General features: G+C 49.4%; 1 protein-coding gene across 1 annotated transcript; it reads right to left on the reverse strand.

Moving 5' to 3' along the window:
- Nucleotides 1–7,697: 7,697 nt before the first annotated feature.
- On the reverse strand, nucleotides 7,698–9,373 carry RASSF10 (Ras association domain family member 10). Its single transcript, XM_072794029.1, has one exon. The coding sequence runs from the start codon at nucleotides 9,290–9,292 to the stop codon at nucleotides 7,796–7,798; it is 1,497 nt and encodes a 498-aa protein (XP_072650130.1). The 5' UTR covers nucleotides 9,293–9,373; the 3' UTR covers nucleotides 7,698–7,795.
- Nucleotides 9,374–16,877: the final 7,504 nt, after the last annotated feature.

Below are 16,877 nucleotides of genomic sequence, written 5' to 3' on the forward strand. Positions count from 1 at the left end.
GGCTCCCTGTGTGGAGCCTGCTTCTCCCTCTGCCTGTCTCTCTCTCTCTCTCTCTCTCTGTCTCTCATGAATAAATAAATAAAATCTTTTTTTAAAAAAGTCTTACAACTCAACAACAAGAACAACAACAATAAAATTCAATCAAAGTGGGCAAAAGACTTGAAAAGATATTTCTCTAAAGAAGATAACAGAGGTTGCCAGGATCGGGGGCGGAGGGGTGAGAGAGAATAGGCAGTTATTCTTTAAAGGATACAGAGTTTTTGTTTGGGATGATAAAAAAAGGTTCTGAAAATAGATAGCAGTGATGACTGTACAACGTTGTGAATGTACTTTATGCGGATGAATTATAAACTTAACAAGTATTAAATGGTAAATTTTGTTATCTATATTTTACCATAATAAAAACATTAAAAGGAAACAAAAACCAATGCATTAACTCCTTTACTTCTACTAGAAAGTGCTAAAAGCAATCACCAGCCGAGTGGCAATGAGCATCTCTGGTACCCAGACTGTGGTTTCTAAATATCACTTGCCATTGAAAAAAAAATCAAGGCTCTGTGTAGTGATGGCTGATTTCCAGTCTGGGACAGTAAAGGTACAGGATGAGCCTGGAACATCTTGACACACTGTAGAAAAAAGGAAGCTCTCAAAGACTATGAAAAATATCTAGGAAAAGGATCCAGGAGCCAACTTGAAGAAGCTCCCACTAGCCAAAGATGGAACAATAACTACAACTGTTGGAAACACATTCAATATTTTAAATTTGAAATTTCACAATGATCCTCTAAAAGATGAATAAGGAAGAAAAAACTCACTAGTCACCCTGGAGAATGCTAGGGAATCAATCACACTAGTAAATAAAAATAAAAGGTAGGAACCTTGCTTTTAGCCTATTTTTCAGGATTATCAGGATTTAAACTTTCCTTCGGAGTGACACTTGATAAGGGGAAGGATCTTTCTATAGAAGGACTCCAGTTCATCGATGATGAGGAAATGGAAGGGGGAGGAAGAAGTAGGGAGGGAAGGAAAAAGAGAACGAATGGAAGAAAAAGTATGAGGCTAATAGAAGAAAATATAGAAGCCTATCTTTGTGACTTTATTTCTTAAAGGAGAACCTTTAAGTGCTACAGTTAACTGTATTATAATTAGACATTTTTAAACAATAGCCACCATAGACACAGTTAAGATGGAGTCAAATTAGAATAAAATATTTATACTTGCTCTAAGTTAACGAGATACGAATGTTCAGAACATGTAAGAATTCCTGCAAATCTGCCAGAGAAGGGACACCCTAAGGAAAAATGCTTGATAACAACAGGCAATAAACAGAAGGGGAACCTAAAGAATAAGCATATGAAGGTCAATTTCACCAGAATTCAAAGAAATGAAAATTAATTTTTTAAAAGATTTTATTTATTTATTTATGAGAGACAGAGACAGAGAGAGGCAGAGACACAGGCAGAGGGAGAAGCAGGCTCCATGCAGGGAGCCCAACGTGGGACTCGATTCCAGGTCTCCAGGATCAGGCCCTGGATTGAAGGCAGGCGCTAAACCACTGAGCCACCCGGGGATGCCCAGATATGCAAATTAAAGCAAATTTGTAAACAGTAGAAAGCTGGATAATATCAAGTGCTGGAGACCTATGGGGAAAATGGGAAGTCTTCACGGCCAGTGAGAGCCTAACCCTGTGCAGTCATTTGAGAGAGCAATCAGCCATTCAGTGCTCAAAATTCTGGGTTTTAAACCTCAACGTTTCATATAGCAGCACTGATTTCTGCCTGTGTTCATTGTAACACTGCTTGAGAAAGCAAGGGATTGGTAAGAAATGTAGACAGTGATGGAATATCATACAGGTCAGAAAATAATGAGCCAGGTTTACATATTACAATGTGGTGTGCTCCCACAAACATCATGTCATGAAAAAAAATAAATATAGTAAGCTTTATAGTCCAATAAAGGTCATGTATATTAAATATAAATACACAATCATTTCATTCTTTTTTCTTAAAAGATTTCATTTATTTATTTATTTGAGAGAGAGAGCAAGCATGTGCATCGTGCGGAGGGGCAGAGAGAGAAGCAGACTCCCCACTGAGCAGGGAGCCCGAAGCAGGGCTCGATCCCAAGACCCTGAGATCATGACCTGAGCTGAAGGCAGAAGCTTAACCAACTGAGCCACCCAAGGGCCCCTCATTCCACTTTTCAAAGATACGTATAAGCACCTGAACAAGTGTGTTGTGCTGACACATTGCTCAGCTTCAGGGTTACCATTCACAGTTTCCCACGTGAATGGTGCCCTCTGGAGCATGACTGCAGACCACAACGTGAATGGTGCCCCCTGGAGGTGTGCAACATGACAGCCCTGAATATGTAAGATGGCTTGGAAGGTCACAGATTGAATACACTAGTATAATAGCTTATGGTGGGAGGAAGAAGAGAAATGGGGGGTGGGATTGGGGGAGGACGGGAAACATGAAGTAAAATCAGAACAAAAGGGCCCTTGCACAAACAGGGTGGTGATGTGACCTGAATGAAGAAACAGGAATCATTTGCTTCTGTAGTTAGAAGGCAGCAGAGAGATCTTGAGCTGGATAACCAACAACCTTGTAAATTCTGCTAAGAAATACAGATTTTATCCTGAAAGCTATGGGGAACCCTGGAGATGTCTGAAACAGAAAAAAATTTAAGGGAAAGAAGAAGAGGGGCAGAGGCTGGGTCACCAGTCCTTCAAAGCACTCCATGCTTGGGCTACACGTGTTCAATGGAGCGAGTGTGGCCACAGATGCCCTTACTCAAGGAGGCAAGCCTAACTCCATGGACCCCCCCTGCTAATTCTTGCCCAGAGGCCCAATCAGAAACAAATCCTGGTTAAAAATGCTGGGGCGGGGATCCCTGGGTGGCTCAGCAGTTTAGGGCCTACCTTCTGCCCAGGGCGTGATCCTAGAGTCCTGGGAGTCCAGCATTGGGCTCCCTGCATGGAGCCTGCTTCTCCCTCTGCCTGTGTCTCTGCCTCTCTCTGTGTGTCTCTCATGAATAAATAAATAAAATCTTTTTTAAAAAATTTGGAGGGGAGATTTTTTTTCCCATGGCCAAGGACTTCACCTCTGACAGACAGACGCCCAGATATTTACACAGGAATTTCTCCTCCTTTGTCTTTTCCTAAATCTTTTAGGGTGTCTTTTCCACCCACCTAGTGGATGTTCACTGGCTCCATGATTTTGAGAAAGTCACCCACCTTCTTGGTGGAAACACCTGGACAAGACTTGATCATCTCCGAGGCCCTTCCAGCACCAACAATCTAGGACACGTGAGGAATCTCTTCTCCCAACAGGCTGAACCCTTCATGGGTATAATGTGCCTGACATAGGTGCCAAAATGGGCACAGCTTTTAGACTCAAGCCGGGGTTAAAGCTCTGCTTCTGCTACTTATCAGCTAGATGGCCCCCATGTCTTTATCTGTAAAAGTTGGAGGTTACAAAGTTCTGTCTCACAAGACGAATGCAGAGAAAATTGCATGGGATGATACTCAGCACAAGCATCTGGCGCTCGGAAAGCACTCAGCCAGAAGTACTTTCTCCTCGTCCTCCTTTCTTCCTGCTGAGGACAACACAGTTCCCAACCATTTCCACCCTGGAAATTGTACTTTTCATGGCCAAATGTTCCCTAAGGGAACTGTGAAATAACCCCTGAGCTCATCTTAAATTTAAGAATTTAAAGAATTTAAAGATGAGCTCAGGGGTTATTTCACATGCAGCAGAGAAATTCCCGGAAAAATCAAAACTGTTAATGAGAGGCTGTTAGGAAGCAAGTGGGCTTACGTATTTATTTTATTTTGATTTAATGTTGAATAGGAGTGGGCAGGGAGAAGTACAAAATCAAATATATTTTATAACATCACCTTCTAAGAATAACCTTTTCTCGTGGACTCCAGAGGAAAAAAGATAATGAATATTTGCTCTTTATAAATCTGTTTTTCTTACTTGCTGATTCTCCTGATCTGGCTCGTGTGGCGTTTTTGCCTCTCCGGCTCAGACGGATTGTTGGCCAGCTCTGATAGGAGGCGAGATCGCTAGTGCGAAGCAGGTGGTCCAGGAGGACAAGGAAAACAGGAAGGAGAGAAAGCCCCACATCCTCTTAACACTTCTGGTCGGACAACCCACATTCCGTCCTAAGGGTATCTGAAGCCAGTGGTTGCCAGCCCCACATTCCTGGAGCCACAAAGTACTAATTAATTAAGTTTGGTTAACATGTTTTCTTAACAAAATGTACTGTCGAATGAAAGCCAGGGCGTGGGGAAACAGGCCCCATCACCCACGGCAGATTGTTGTTGGAACAAATCCTCTTGGAAAGCGATTTGGTGATTAAGTATCAAGTCCTTAGATGGTCGTCCTCTTTGACTTGGGGAGCCTCTTTCCATCTTACGGGGGAAATGGACACGTGCACATAGGAGCCTGTCACAGTGCTGGGTTGTAACAGTTAAAAAAATATTGAGAACAACCTACTCGTATGAGAACAGTTATATGCACGATGGTGCATGCACCTGACACATGGAGGGAGCCTTTACAAGGTCAAAACCTGAGCATAAAAGCATCCATACAATTTCATTTAAATTCTATTTTTTTTAAAGAAGCAAAATATGAAATCTCCACGATTCAAAAGGTCAGGAAGGAAAATATGCCCAATTTTGGTAGCGATAAGCTTCTGGTGATGGGATTTTGAGGGACTTGTCTTTCTTTCTACTTCCGCTGTTTTGAGGACCCTACTATGTAACTTGTCTCGTTAGCAGATTGTCACCATCATGTTTTATAAGCAAACAGAGATAGCAGATGAAATCTTTCCCGTTTGGGAGATGGTTGAGAACGGGATACTTAAGATCAAAGCCACGATACACTCTACTGACTCCCAACAAGGATGGGGCCTCGTCTTGTCCTCCGCCAGCTTGCTGGTTTCTCCCCAGGATTTCCCCCCTGCTTGGACACCAGGAGAGGGGTCACTGCTCCCAGGGGCTCTGACATCCTCAGTGCTGAGGCTTTCACCTCGATATAGTCATTCTCACTCTTAGTGCCATGATGATTATTTTTTAAGTGAAATGGCAATTTTTTTCAACATCTAGCATCTATTAGGCACTTTCTAGGCACAGGTGCTGTGTTGGTCCCTTTACACCCATATTTCACCTTTCTCAGGCTTGCGAAAGCTCTTAGTAAAAGGAGCTATTGTCTTCTTTCCACTTTGGCGCCCCCCCCTTCCTCCCCCTCCTCCTTTCTCCTACCCACACAGAGAGTGCCTTTTGGGGACATAATTGATTTGGATGAAAGGAGAAATGGGCAGACTGGGCGGCCCTTTGTTATAAACAGAGCCTCCTCGCAGCCTGAAGAGTTGACTGGAAAAGCATCTTCAGGTGGACAGCACAGGAAGGTTCTAGTAAGAGGGTGCCAGAAAATTCCACAGGCCTTCTCCCTGTGATGTGGCTTAATTTGCTTTACAGGCTCCAGGCATATTTGCTGATGTCAGCAGCCCGTCAGTTTAAAATAATAATAGTGAAAAGGAAAACAGCTTCTTTCTGCCAGGCAGTCCTGTTCTGCCAACTTCTGTGTTCTTTTTTGAGTTAATAAACGTCTAAAGAACTACCTCTCCTACCACTCTAGGGGACCCCCCCAAAAAGCACAATAATTTAAAACCACCAGATTGCCAGCATCAACCATTCAGACAAGTAGCATTTGTCACACTCTAATGAGGATTTTACCTCTGCCTCCAAAGGGAAGCTATCATTAGGCTTTGTGTTTACAGATCAAATGATCGTCTAGGGACAGTGGCTTTCTTTCGGTCCTCTCCTCATTTTAATCATGCTCAAGACCAAATGCATAGATGTTTTCTGCATCAGGCGAAACTAAAAAACCGTAATTATGCCAGCTAATGCCTTTTGAAAACACCAATTAAGAAAAGGGTCTTTTCAATCGCATTTTACTTGAAAATCTCAAATATCCCCATGTGTTGTAATAGCATGAGGGTGGGGGGAGGGCTGTCTCCAAAAAGGAGACAGTTCAAATGGTTCGAGGAGGTCAGGTGGGCTAGTCCCCGCTGGCAATAAGCAGACAGAGAATCTCTCCAAGGAAAGAACCTTCTCGATAAAGTAAGACCTTTCAAGCGATCTTCACATGCGGTGTTGAAACTGGAGCCAGTCCCTCCATGGTGAGGCTGATACCAGGCTTCTGCAGCAGGCTGGCACCACACACACACCCCATTGTTAATAACCTCCTCAGGACAGATTAGATCCCACATTCCTCAGAAGTACTGAGCTCCAGAGGGAACACCGCCAACAGGTTCCTTCCACGGGGCAACAGCCAGCTACAACTGATAACTTTTCATTGAAATAACTGGAACAATTACACTGGGTCCCCACCAGGGCTCCGTCACCAGCTATTAAGAGAGAGGTGTTGCACTTATATCTCCTGGCGTGTGCAAAGGCAGGAGCCAGACAAGAGGAATTCAAGTCGTCTTTAAGCTCACTGCTTTATGCTTTATCTGTGGTTGCGTGCCACAGTTAAGCAAATTGCTCACCCAAGGTGTACTGTTAGATTGTTGTGTTTTATGTTTTCTTTGGGGGGCCTTATCTAGTAAACCTTGACATTGGCGCTTTCCATTTAGGCTTGGACAAGTAACTAATTAATCTCTGAGCAGAGCTACTGCAGTTAGGTTTGGGTTGGGGTAAAATACCTTGAGGTCATGGTTGGTTTTAATCATATAACTCAGTTCAAACGCTGAACACTAACAAAGATCTTTGCTTTCAAGTCTCAGCTCCAACCAGAGGGCTCATTAAATAGCAACTTCAGTTGCACTTCGCTTGAATTCTGCAACTTCCCTTTTCCTTTTCTTGGAGTAACAGTGATTCAGTGGATGAAGCGACAGCATGAATGGAAAGAAAGGACAGCACAGGTCCCTTTGCAGGAGCAAGTCCCAAATGGTCCAGATTAAACTGTAACCAGGAATTATGTCCACCAGGTTTCCCTATCTCAAACGGGTTATGTTCGGCTTTTGTCATAATAAAAGGTTATTTTAGGGAAAGGATTCTATTTGAACACATACTGTATTTGCTAGGAGGAAATGCAGGCTTAGAGACTTTCATACAGTTTGGCCTTTGAAAGAAAATAAAGGATGAACAGTGCGGCAGATAGGTAATTCCCCAACCTGCAGAAATGTAAAGAGCCAGGATTTGGGTGCCTGTGGGTTTTATCAGAGATGTAAGTAAGGCTGAGACCAACACCAGTGTTCCTCTTTGGCTAGTTTTAACACGTTCACAGTCACAATTAACATTCAAGGAATTTCCTTTTCATCCAGGAGTTTCTTTTAAAAGCACTTTATGCCACAAACTAAAGTTCTAGCTGCCATCAGCCCTTCCCATACAGAAGACTGCTGAAATCTTCCTAATACTTTCTCTTTTTTTTTTCCTTTTTTTTTTTTTTTTTTTCGAAAATGGGTTCGGACCACGTCAGTTTCCCTGGGGCGTTTGTTTTCCAATACAGGAGGTTCTCACCACCTCCCTCCTTCCTTCCCCTAAGAAAGCTTGGAAGGGAGACCCCGGAGGCTCCCCCTCCTGCACCCCTCCGCACTCACTGGGGAGCCAGGGCAGGTGTCCCCAGCCCTCCCCCCGCCCGGTGGAAGCGATGCTACCTGGCAGGGCTCCGGGCTCCCCGCCCCCCCCCCCCCAAGGCTGGCTGCAAGTCCCTGAGCTGGCCAGGCTGGGGTGTTTTCCGCGGGGAAGGGAGAAGGGCCGTCCCCGTCTCGCACCCCGCTCCCCTTACACTAGAGATTCGCACACGGGCACCGAGTCCGAGTCCTGGCTGTGCATGGAGCTCAGCCCGGTGTCCGAGTCCTCGTCGTTGCCGGGACAGCTCTTGGCCAGTCCGCGGGCCTGGTCCACCCACCCCTCGGCGCAGCCCGGAGGCCGGGCGTCCCGGGCGGGCCCGCCAGCACCCAGAGCGCCGTCGGGCGCCCCCGTCAGCTCCAGCGTGTGCAAAGTCTGGAGGAGGCCCTGCAGCTCGCGCTCCTTGCTGTCCCACTGCTGCTGGCTGTAATCCAAGTCCGACTTGACGGCCTCCAGGTCCGTGTTGAGCCGGAGCCCGATGTAGAGGCTGGTGCTGAGCTGCGTCCTGACCCGCTCCTGCTCCAGCAGCAGCTCGCCGTCGAGGCCGCCGCCGGGCTCCAGGGGCTCCTCCCGCGCGGCGAGCTCCTCCTGGCGCCTCCGCATCCACCTCTGGTTCAGCTCCTCCTGGATCTCGGCCGAGAGGCGCTCGAGCAACTCCTCCTGCTGGGCCCGCTGCTCCTGCAGCCGCAGCAGGTCGTCGCACCGCCGGGCCAGCTCCTCCAGCGCGGCCGCCTGCGCCTCGCCGTCCGCGGGGGCCGCCGCCGCCGCCTCCTCGCCCCCGGGGCCGGGCCCGTCGACCTCGCCGCCGGCGCCCACCAAGTAAGTGTCCTGCACGTAGTTGACTCCGTGCCGCCGCATGCGGTCCAGGTGCACCTTGGCCTCGTAGCGGTCGATCTCGCGATCCAGCTCGCGGAGCCGCTGCACCTGCTGGCGGATGGTGTGGTCCTGGGAGAGCACCAGATGCACCAGCGTCTCCATGCGCTCCACCGACGCGCTCTCGGCGGCCCGCGGCGGCGACGAGCAGGACGATGCGGTGGACGACGAGGTGGACGAGCGGGGCGACGACGGCTGCTGCTGGCGCCGCCGGTTGAGCTTGGCCAGCTTGCGGAAGGCCTTGCGCACCACCCGCCGCTGCTTCTCCTGCGTCAGGGCCGGGCTGGGCCGCGCCGGGACCCCCCGGGCCGAGCAGGGGCGCTCCCGACTGAGCACGACGCGCGCCTCGGCGCTGCGGGGGCCCGCGTTGGGGAGGGACGCCTCGCTGCGCACCAGCACGAAGCGCACGTTCTCTTGCTCGTCGCCCCAGGCGGCCCAGAGGCGCAAGATGCGCGTCTTGTTAGGCAGGATGCGCTCAAAGCCCCGCCACTTCTCCACGATGCAATAGCACTGCGGGGGCCCGCACAGCAGGCCCTGCGGCAGCGCCTCCTCGTCGTCCTCGTCGTCCTCGTCCAGGAGCTCCCGCAGCTCGTCCCGGCCCGGGGAGTCGCCGGCCGCCCCCCGCCGCCGGCCCCGCCGCTGCCTCCGTCGCCGCCGGCAGCCGTCCTCCAGCAGCACCCGCACCACGTCCGAGCAGGTGGTGCGGCGGGACAGGCCGGACACCAGCTTCTCCTCCTGGCAGATCCACACCGATATCTTCCTCTCCGAAGGATCCATGGCGCCGCCGGGCGCAGGTGGGGCGGCGGGGGCGGCGGCTTCGGAGCCCGGGAGCCTCAGCCCGTCGGCGCCGGCCGCTCCCGCCCGGTGCGCACGGAAGGCGGGCGCCGCCGCGGGCTGCAGCGCTGGGCTCGGCCCGGCCCGGCCCGGACGGCGCGCTCCCCCGGGCCCCGCGCCCGGGATCGGGCTCCGGCCGCTCTGGCTGTGCCCGGGGATCCCGGGGCCTCCAGGTTTTGCTCCTCCCCGCGTGGCTCCTCCCCCGCCCGCCCCCAGCGCCCAGAACTGGCGGCCGGAGCGCGGGAGGCGCGGCGCCCAGACCCGCCCCTCGCAGCCTCGCCGCGCCCCGAGCGCCCGGGCCGCCCCGTCGGTCGCGCCGCCCGCCGCGGGCAGCTCGGCCCCTCCCCCGCTTCCTCCGGCGCGCCGCTGCCTGGCGTGGGCACCACGGAGGACCCCGAGCCCCCGGGGCTGCCGGCCTGCAGCCCGTGCCGGGCGGGGACGGCGCTGCGCTGCCCTCCTTGCGCGGAGAGCTGTGCGCTCCCGGCGCCCCGAGGTCCTTGAAGGCCGCGCCGCCCGGGGACTGCCCCTGGCGCAGAGACGAGGCCGAGACGTGCGGGGTCTCCAGCAGAGACACCCCCCCCATCCCCCCGCCCCCGCCCGGAGCGAGCCCATCGCGTGACCTCCGGCTGGGGGCTGGGAGCCGTAAGCGCCGCCCTCCTCATCAGGAAGCAGTACTTGGTATTTACCGACAAGTGGGCCGACTACCAGGTGTCCAGAGGGAGGGGTCTCCGGGGGCCCCCAGTTCCCCCCGTGGTCTGTGTGTGGCTCCCCATGTGGCCTTGCTTCGCACAGCCCTCGTGGCCCGAGGCGCCTAATGCTGGTGGATTTCAGGGCCTAAACCCCAGTCACAAGCTCTCTTCCACCTTCCACCTCCATAGGAGAGAAAACTAGTCAGGACCGTGACCAGTTCTGGCATATCCAGGATCCAGAAGTGGTCAAGGAAAGGGCCAAGTTTCGTAGCTCCAGAGATCCAAGACCACGGTGTAAACGAACTTTTTTCATCCTCACATGATGGTGAGGATTGCCTTTTGTGTGCAGGACTTGCCCTCAGCCTGTCCTCGTAAGCACAGGTCTGAGAAGGTCACTCCCACTCTTCAAGACCTTGGATGGCTGCCATTGCCTCCCAAATAAAGTGCTTTTATTCATTCACTCATTCACTCAGTGAATACTTACTGAGTACCCACTGGCTCCAGATACAGTGCTAGGGATTTGGTGATGACCGTATCGCAGCCTTGGCCAGCAAAGAGCTCACACTCTAGTGAAGAGCCCGCTGAGTAAACGTGCCCAACACAGGGTCTCCTGTGCTCTGAGACGGGAGGTATGAGGTGCTAGGGGAATGTGGGCATAGTATCTACCCAGCTTGGGAAAGCCAAGGAAGACTTCCTGGGGGAGGTGGCATCTTAGGCAAGGCCAAAAGCATCATTCATTCGGGTCAGCCCCAGGAACAACAGGGGGAAGAGGCAGGCAGCATCTCAAGCAGAAGGAGTCATATGTGGAAAGTCAGGAAACTGAGAGCGTGGCAGTTACTGGAGCCCCAAGGAGCTGAAGTGAGAGGAATGTGGAAGAGTGAGGTTGGACGAGTGAGCAGGAGCCGGGTCAGGAAGGGTCTCTAATTCCTCGCATAGATACTTGAACTTCCTCTAAGGGCAATGAGAAGCCATAGAGTGTGGATTCTGAGTTCGGACTGAGTGAAAATCTCAGCCCTGTCACTTACTAGCTTGGGTAAACTTAGGAAAAGTATCGTATCTCTCTGAGCCTCAGTTTCTTCACCTGTGAAATGGTGATAATAAAATACCCACCTAAGAGGACTCTTATAAGGATTGAAATGCTGAGACCCTGGTGGCAAGTCCACGAGGGAAGTTTCTTTGGAGGGTTAGAAGCCAGGGGATGTCTTCGTTTTCTGGTGCGTGGAACACATCACCATAAATAGAGTGGCTTGAAATAACACACACGATGAGAGTTCATAGCCCTGGAAGTCAAAAGTCCAGTATGACACAGCTGGCTTCTCTGCTCAGGGTCTCCTAAGGCTACAGGCAAGGTGTTGGTTGGGTTGCGTTCTCATGTGGAGGCTCTGGGAAGGAATCCATTTGCAAGTCCACTCGGGTTGTCGGTAGAATCCAGTTCCTCGCAGTTGTCGGAGGGAGGTCCCTGTTTCCTTGCTGCCTGTTGGCTGGAGCTCACTCTCCACTCCTGAAAGACTTTCTTAGGTCCTTTCCACATGACCCTCCTTCGTCTTCAAGCCAGCAACAGCATGTCGAAGCCTTCAAAACCTTGACTGTGGATATCTGTGAGTTGCCCTTGACTCATTGGAGAAACTCCCTGCTTTCAAAGGGCTCACTTAATTTTGTGGATTCACCTGGATCATTTCCCTGCTTTAAGGTGGGCTGATCAGTAGCCATAACTATATCTGCAGAATTCCTTGTGCCGTGTCACATAACGTAATCACCAGAGTAACACCAGAGTGATGGAGGTTATGGGGCCCTCTTAGACATCTGCCTACCACCGAACCATAACGTCATCTTCTCATTTTGAAAATTCACCTCTTTGCATTGGAGGTGATGGTGGGAGATGAGAGGCAAGGAAGGCCTTTGGAGAACCTGTCACATGCTTTCAAGGAGGAGGCGGTGGCCTGCACCAAGCATAGGGGCAGTGAGAGGACTGGACAAAATGGAGTGCTGTCCGGGAGGCAGGGCTTGGTCAGATTGAGGTGGATTTCCATCTCCCTGGCACGGTACCAGAGGTCTCTGATAGTCTGGCCCAGCCCACTCCCCCAATTCCTCCCTCACATGTCTGGCCACTCCTTCCTCCTTCCTCCAACACACATGCTTGTTAGAGCTTTGTTATCAGCTGCAGACCCTACTGGATTTGAATCCTCCGCATTTAGTACAATGCATGGTACATTCTAGGTTTACTCAGTATCTGTCAAATAAATAAATGGACGAACCAATGAATGAATGAATCCTACAGTCTAGCAAGTCGGACTGAGTTCGGACTGAGTGAAAATCTCAGCCCTGTCACTTACTAGCTTGGGTAACCTTAGGAAAAGTATCGCATCTCTCTGAGCCTCAGTTTCTTCACCTGTGAAATGGTGATAATAAAATACCCACCTAAGAGAACTCTTATAAGGATTTAAATGCTGAGACCCTGGTGGCAAGTCCACGAGGGAAGTGGAATCGCCTTCCAGATCTCCAAATATGGCCATGCAGCTGCTTGCCACACAGCTCCACTCAGGTGGCCCCCAGACACCCCGAACACTTGTGGAAAAAGATCAGCTGAATCCGAACCTTCCTTCCCAAACCTGCTCTGCCTCCTGAGCCTCTGTCTCAGACAATGGTCTACCACTCTCCAAAGGAGATCTGAAACCTGAGGAACACCTTCTATTGCTCACCATTGACCTCCTTTCCTACCATATGTTGAAGTTCTGTGAAGGCACGGATTCTGTTTGCTTTGTTTTCCACACATAGTAGGCACCTGGCAAGTGTTTGTGTAATAGATGGATGGATGGATGGATGAATGAATGAATGAATAATTGTCTTAGATCAGACCCTCCATAATTCTTATCTGCAACCTGCACTTTCTTCATTGGTTTCTTTGTCTCTGGCCTTGTGTTTCTCCCATATCCCCTACTGACAAACGTCTGATGACCACCATTAACCTCTGCAGAACCTCTACACCCCTTGGGACCTGATGTCTGCTTTACCCCCAGTCTGTCCATTGCAGTGCCCCCCCCCTTCAAACCATCCTCTCTGACCCCCTAGCTAATTCCTATCCACTCTCAAAGTTTCAGCTGAATGATCGCCTCCTCCTAAAAGTCAACAACATCTTCTCTAGGAAATAATCCAAGCAAAACTGTGCTTTAGGATGATTAATCCACATCAGTAGGTGGGAACCATTGAAATTATGATACACTTTTGGTAGGAAGAAGACTGGGCTGCAGGGGAGGGTGAAGAGTGGACTTAACATTCAGACTGTGGTCACCTAAACGCCTTCATACACACAGAGAACATACCTCCCAGACATTATGGACATTCTGCTCTTCATCCTCAGGGTTGTACTTTTCACTACAGTAGCCGCAGGACATACGTGGCTACCGAGCACTTGAAATGTGGTTATCTGAATTGAGATGTATATATCTGTCTTGGGTTATGGCCATCTCCAGAGGAAGCCATTGCATACCTTTTCTGGATTGGGAGTTCGACTGTTTCTTTTTGTTTTAGGATGTCCCTCAGAAAAGCTTTTTGCTGCCACACAAGCCAGTTCCAGTTCCCTTAGGCAGCCTAAGAAGCTCATTCTTAAGTCATGCCCTGCAGCTGGATCCCACTGAAAGCACACACTGTTGCTTCCTGGACAGCAGTTCAGCATCCTTGCTCATCTACCAGCCCTAGTGGAAGATGCGTAGATACAGGCAATGGTCTGAGCCAGTAGAATTCACAAGCTTCATAATAGGAGAAAATATACAAAAATATATTTATAATCTAGGGGAGGCATTCATAAGAAAGGATGTTAAAAAAAAGCAAAATTCATAAAAGAAGGGATCACTAAATATGACCACAACAAAATCAAACTTCTGACTCAAAAAATACACAAGGATATCATAAATAATATTGAAAAGTTAAATACTAACTCAGGAGAAAACACAGTATAGATTAGGTGGGGTTTAGGATATATAAAGAGCTCCCAAAATTTAGTTTAAAAAAATCATGCAAAATCATTATACACTATGTAAATGGGTAAAGGATAGATTATAGGTAGACCCCAAGAGAGGAAGAATAAGTGGCCAACAAACATGAAATAATGCCCAACCAGACCAGAAATCAGAAAAATGTAAATTTAAATAAAACAAGATGCTCTTTCTCTGCTGGCAGATCAGCAAAATTTGTCCAAATCAATAATGACACTGTTGGCAAACACCAGGAGATACATCCTCTCATACACGACTGGTGTAAATCCATACATCGACTTTGAGACAATTTGGTAATATCTTATTAAAAATAAAAATATGCAAAAAAAATACGCGTACCCATGTCCCTTCAGTTCCACTTTATAGCATCTACCTTAGAGAAACACACATATGCTCAGGAGGCCCAGGGCTGTGTATACCATTTTTGCTTTAGCAAAACCATGGATACAATTCACGTGTCCACTAATAAGGGATGGGCTGAATGGACTGGGGGACACCCATCGTTTGGAAGGCTTGGCAACAGTCAGAGCCAGTAAAGTAGATTTATACGCACAGGCAAGGACAGATCTCTAGGATGCGTTGCTCTGAGCAAAAGGAAAGATTCGGAGTGATGTATATCCTGGGATCCCATTTATACTTAAAGACCATATACACAAAACACACACATACATAAAACCACATCGTATGTTTTCCAGGGGTACCGATATCTGTATGTGTGTACGTAGGGCCAGGTATCAAAGGGTATTCATTCACCAAACTGAAAGCTGTGGATCTGTCCTGGGAGAATCAGACATTTGCAGAGGAAGAGGATGAAAGAGGAATTTAGCTTCATCGGTCATGATTTTACAAGAATAATTCAGTCACGTATTACCTAATTATACGATTACGGTGTGTGATTTTTAAAAACTGGAAGGGCTCAGGTTGGATCAGCGAGTTCTGGGTCTCTTTTAGACCTTGTCTCCACCTGCCAGTGTCTCCTTGCTGTGGGCACAGCCCTGGAAAAGGTGGCTTCGCTGTTCCCTGTAATCTGAAGGAAGTTATATAGCCCACTCCTTTATCTTAAAGGGTTGTGAAGATTAAGGGTATTTCTGGGGAGCACTTCGGGGGGTTCAGTGGGTTAAGCATCTGCCTTCAGCTCAGGTCATGTACCCAGGGTCCTGGCATCGAGCCCTGTGTTGGGCTCCTGATCAGCTGGGAGTCTGCTTGAGATTCTCTCTCCTTCAGCCCCTCTCCCTGCTCATGCTCATTCTCTCTCTCTCTCTCTCTCAAATAAATAAATCAAATCTTTAAAAAAAAAATATTAAGTGTACTGCTGGCTGAGGAGGCGTCCAGTCAAGTGCCTGGTTTAGTATATGTGCGGCCGAACCGAGCCCCCAAGTTCTTGGTTTAAAGAATGCGCTTCGGGACGCCTGGGTGGCTCAGCGGTTGAGCATCTGCCTTCGGCCCGGGGTGTGATCCTGGAGACCCGGGATCGAGTCCCACGTCGGGCTCCCTGCATGGAGCCTGCTTCTCCCTCTGCCTGTGTCTCTGCCTCTCTGTGTGTGTGTGTCTTTCATGAATAAATAAATAGAATCTTTAAAAAAAAAAATAAAGAATGCGCTTCATGCTCATCTTTTTTTTCTCTTCTAGATGAGTTTCTAAGAAGTTCTCCCAGTGGTGGCAGAGCCTTTGCTAAGTGTCCTCAGGTTGGATCTCAGGGGTGGCGTGTCATTTGACTGTGGTTTTTTTTTTTTTTTTTAATCATTTATCTTCCTTACACCTATGAGAGGTGAGACAAAGCTCCCTCGGCCATGAGAAACTAAGGCCAGGGGGCAGGCATTGGCCCGTTTCCCAGCTCTCAGAGCTCTGTAGGAGCTGGTATTTGGTCTAGAATTTCTACCTGTCCAATCTGTCAGTCACGGTTCATGGCAGCCGTGGAACACCCCAAACAGGAACTTCCGCCCTTAATTACACTGAGCCGTGCAGAAGTGTGACTGGACCTTACTGCCTGAATCAGTTCCTTTTAATGATTAACCCTAGAAAATAACCTGGCAAATTGTGTTTACGGAAATGTGTGGTTGCTCTCAAAGGCATTGGAGGGAATCTGGGAACTGCCACATTCCGCCCAAGGGACTCATGCCTCACCAGACCGAGCTGGGGCAGAGACGCTGGGTGTCATCCTCAGGGACATGGCTTCTTAACGTGAGGTCAGCCAGCCACCTGCTCAGATCTGGTTTTATTAAAATGCAGATTCCTAAAAAAAAAAAAATGCAGATTCCTGGGCCTCTCTCAACACCTATTGAACTGGCCTCTCCCCAAGTTCTGCCCAGGAATTTTGCATTTAAAGCTATGCCCCCTGGGGATTTTTTTTTTTTTAAGATTTTATTTATTTATTCATGAGAGACACAGAGAGAGAGGCAGAGACACAGGCAGAGGGAGAAGCAGGCTCCATGCAGGGAGCCTGACCTGGGACTCCATCCTGGGTCTCCAGGATCACACCCTGGGCTGCAGGCAGCACTAAACCACTGAGCCACCCGGGCTGCCCCCTCTGGGGATTCTTGTGCACACCAGAAGTTGCACTAGGAGAACAACCACAGAGACGGGAATGCACTTAGCAAGAATGCTCTTTAGCCATCTTGGCTCCACGGATTGTAATGATGTGTACAGGACGTACATCCACAATAAGATGTTGGCAACATATGACAGGTGAGAAAGAGATGCCCCTGGGAAGAGGGAGAAAGGAAGAAACAGGACTAAGCAGGGGAGGAGCCACTCATTCATTGTACTCTGCGATCTTGTATCTCTGGTGGAAGCCTTGTATCTTCGGTTGGAGCCTAGGTTACAAGGTGATAACATTGAAACCTTTAG

This window comes from Canis lupus, chromosome 23 (genome assembly GCF_048164855.1).
Source record: "Canis lupus baileyi chromosome 23, mCanLup2.hap1, whole genome shotgun sequence".
NCBI classification, from domain to species: Eukaryota; Metazoa; Chordata; class Mammalia; order Carnivora; family Canidae; genus Canis; species Canis lupus.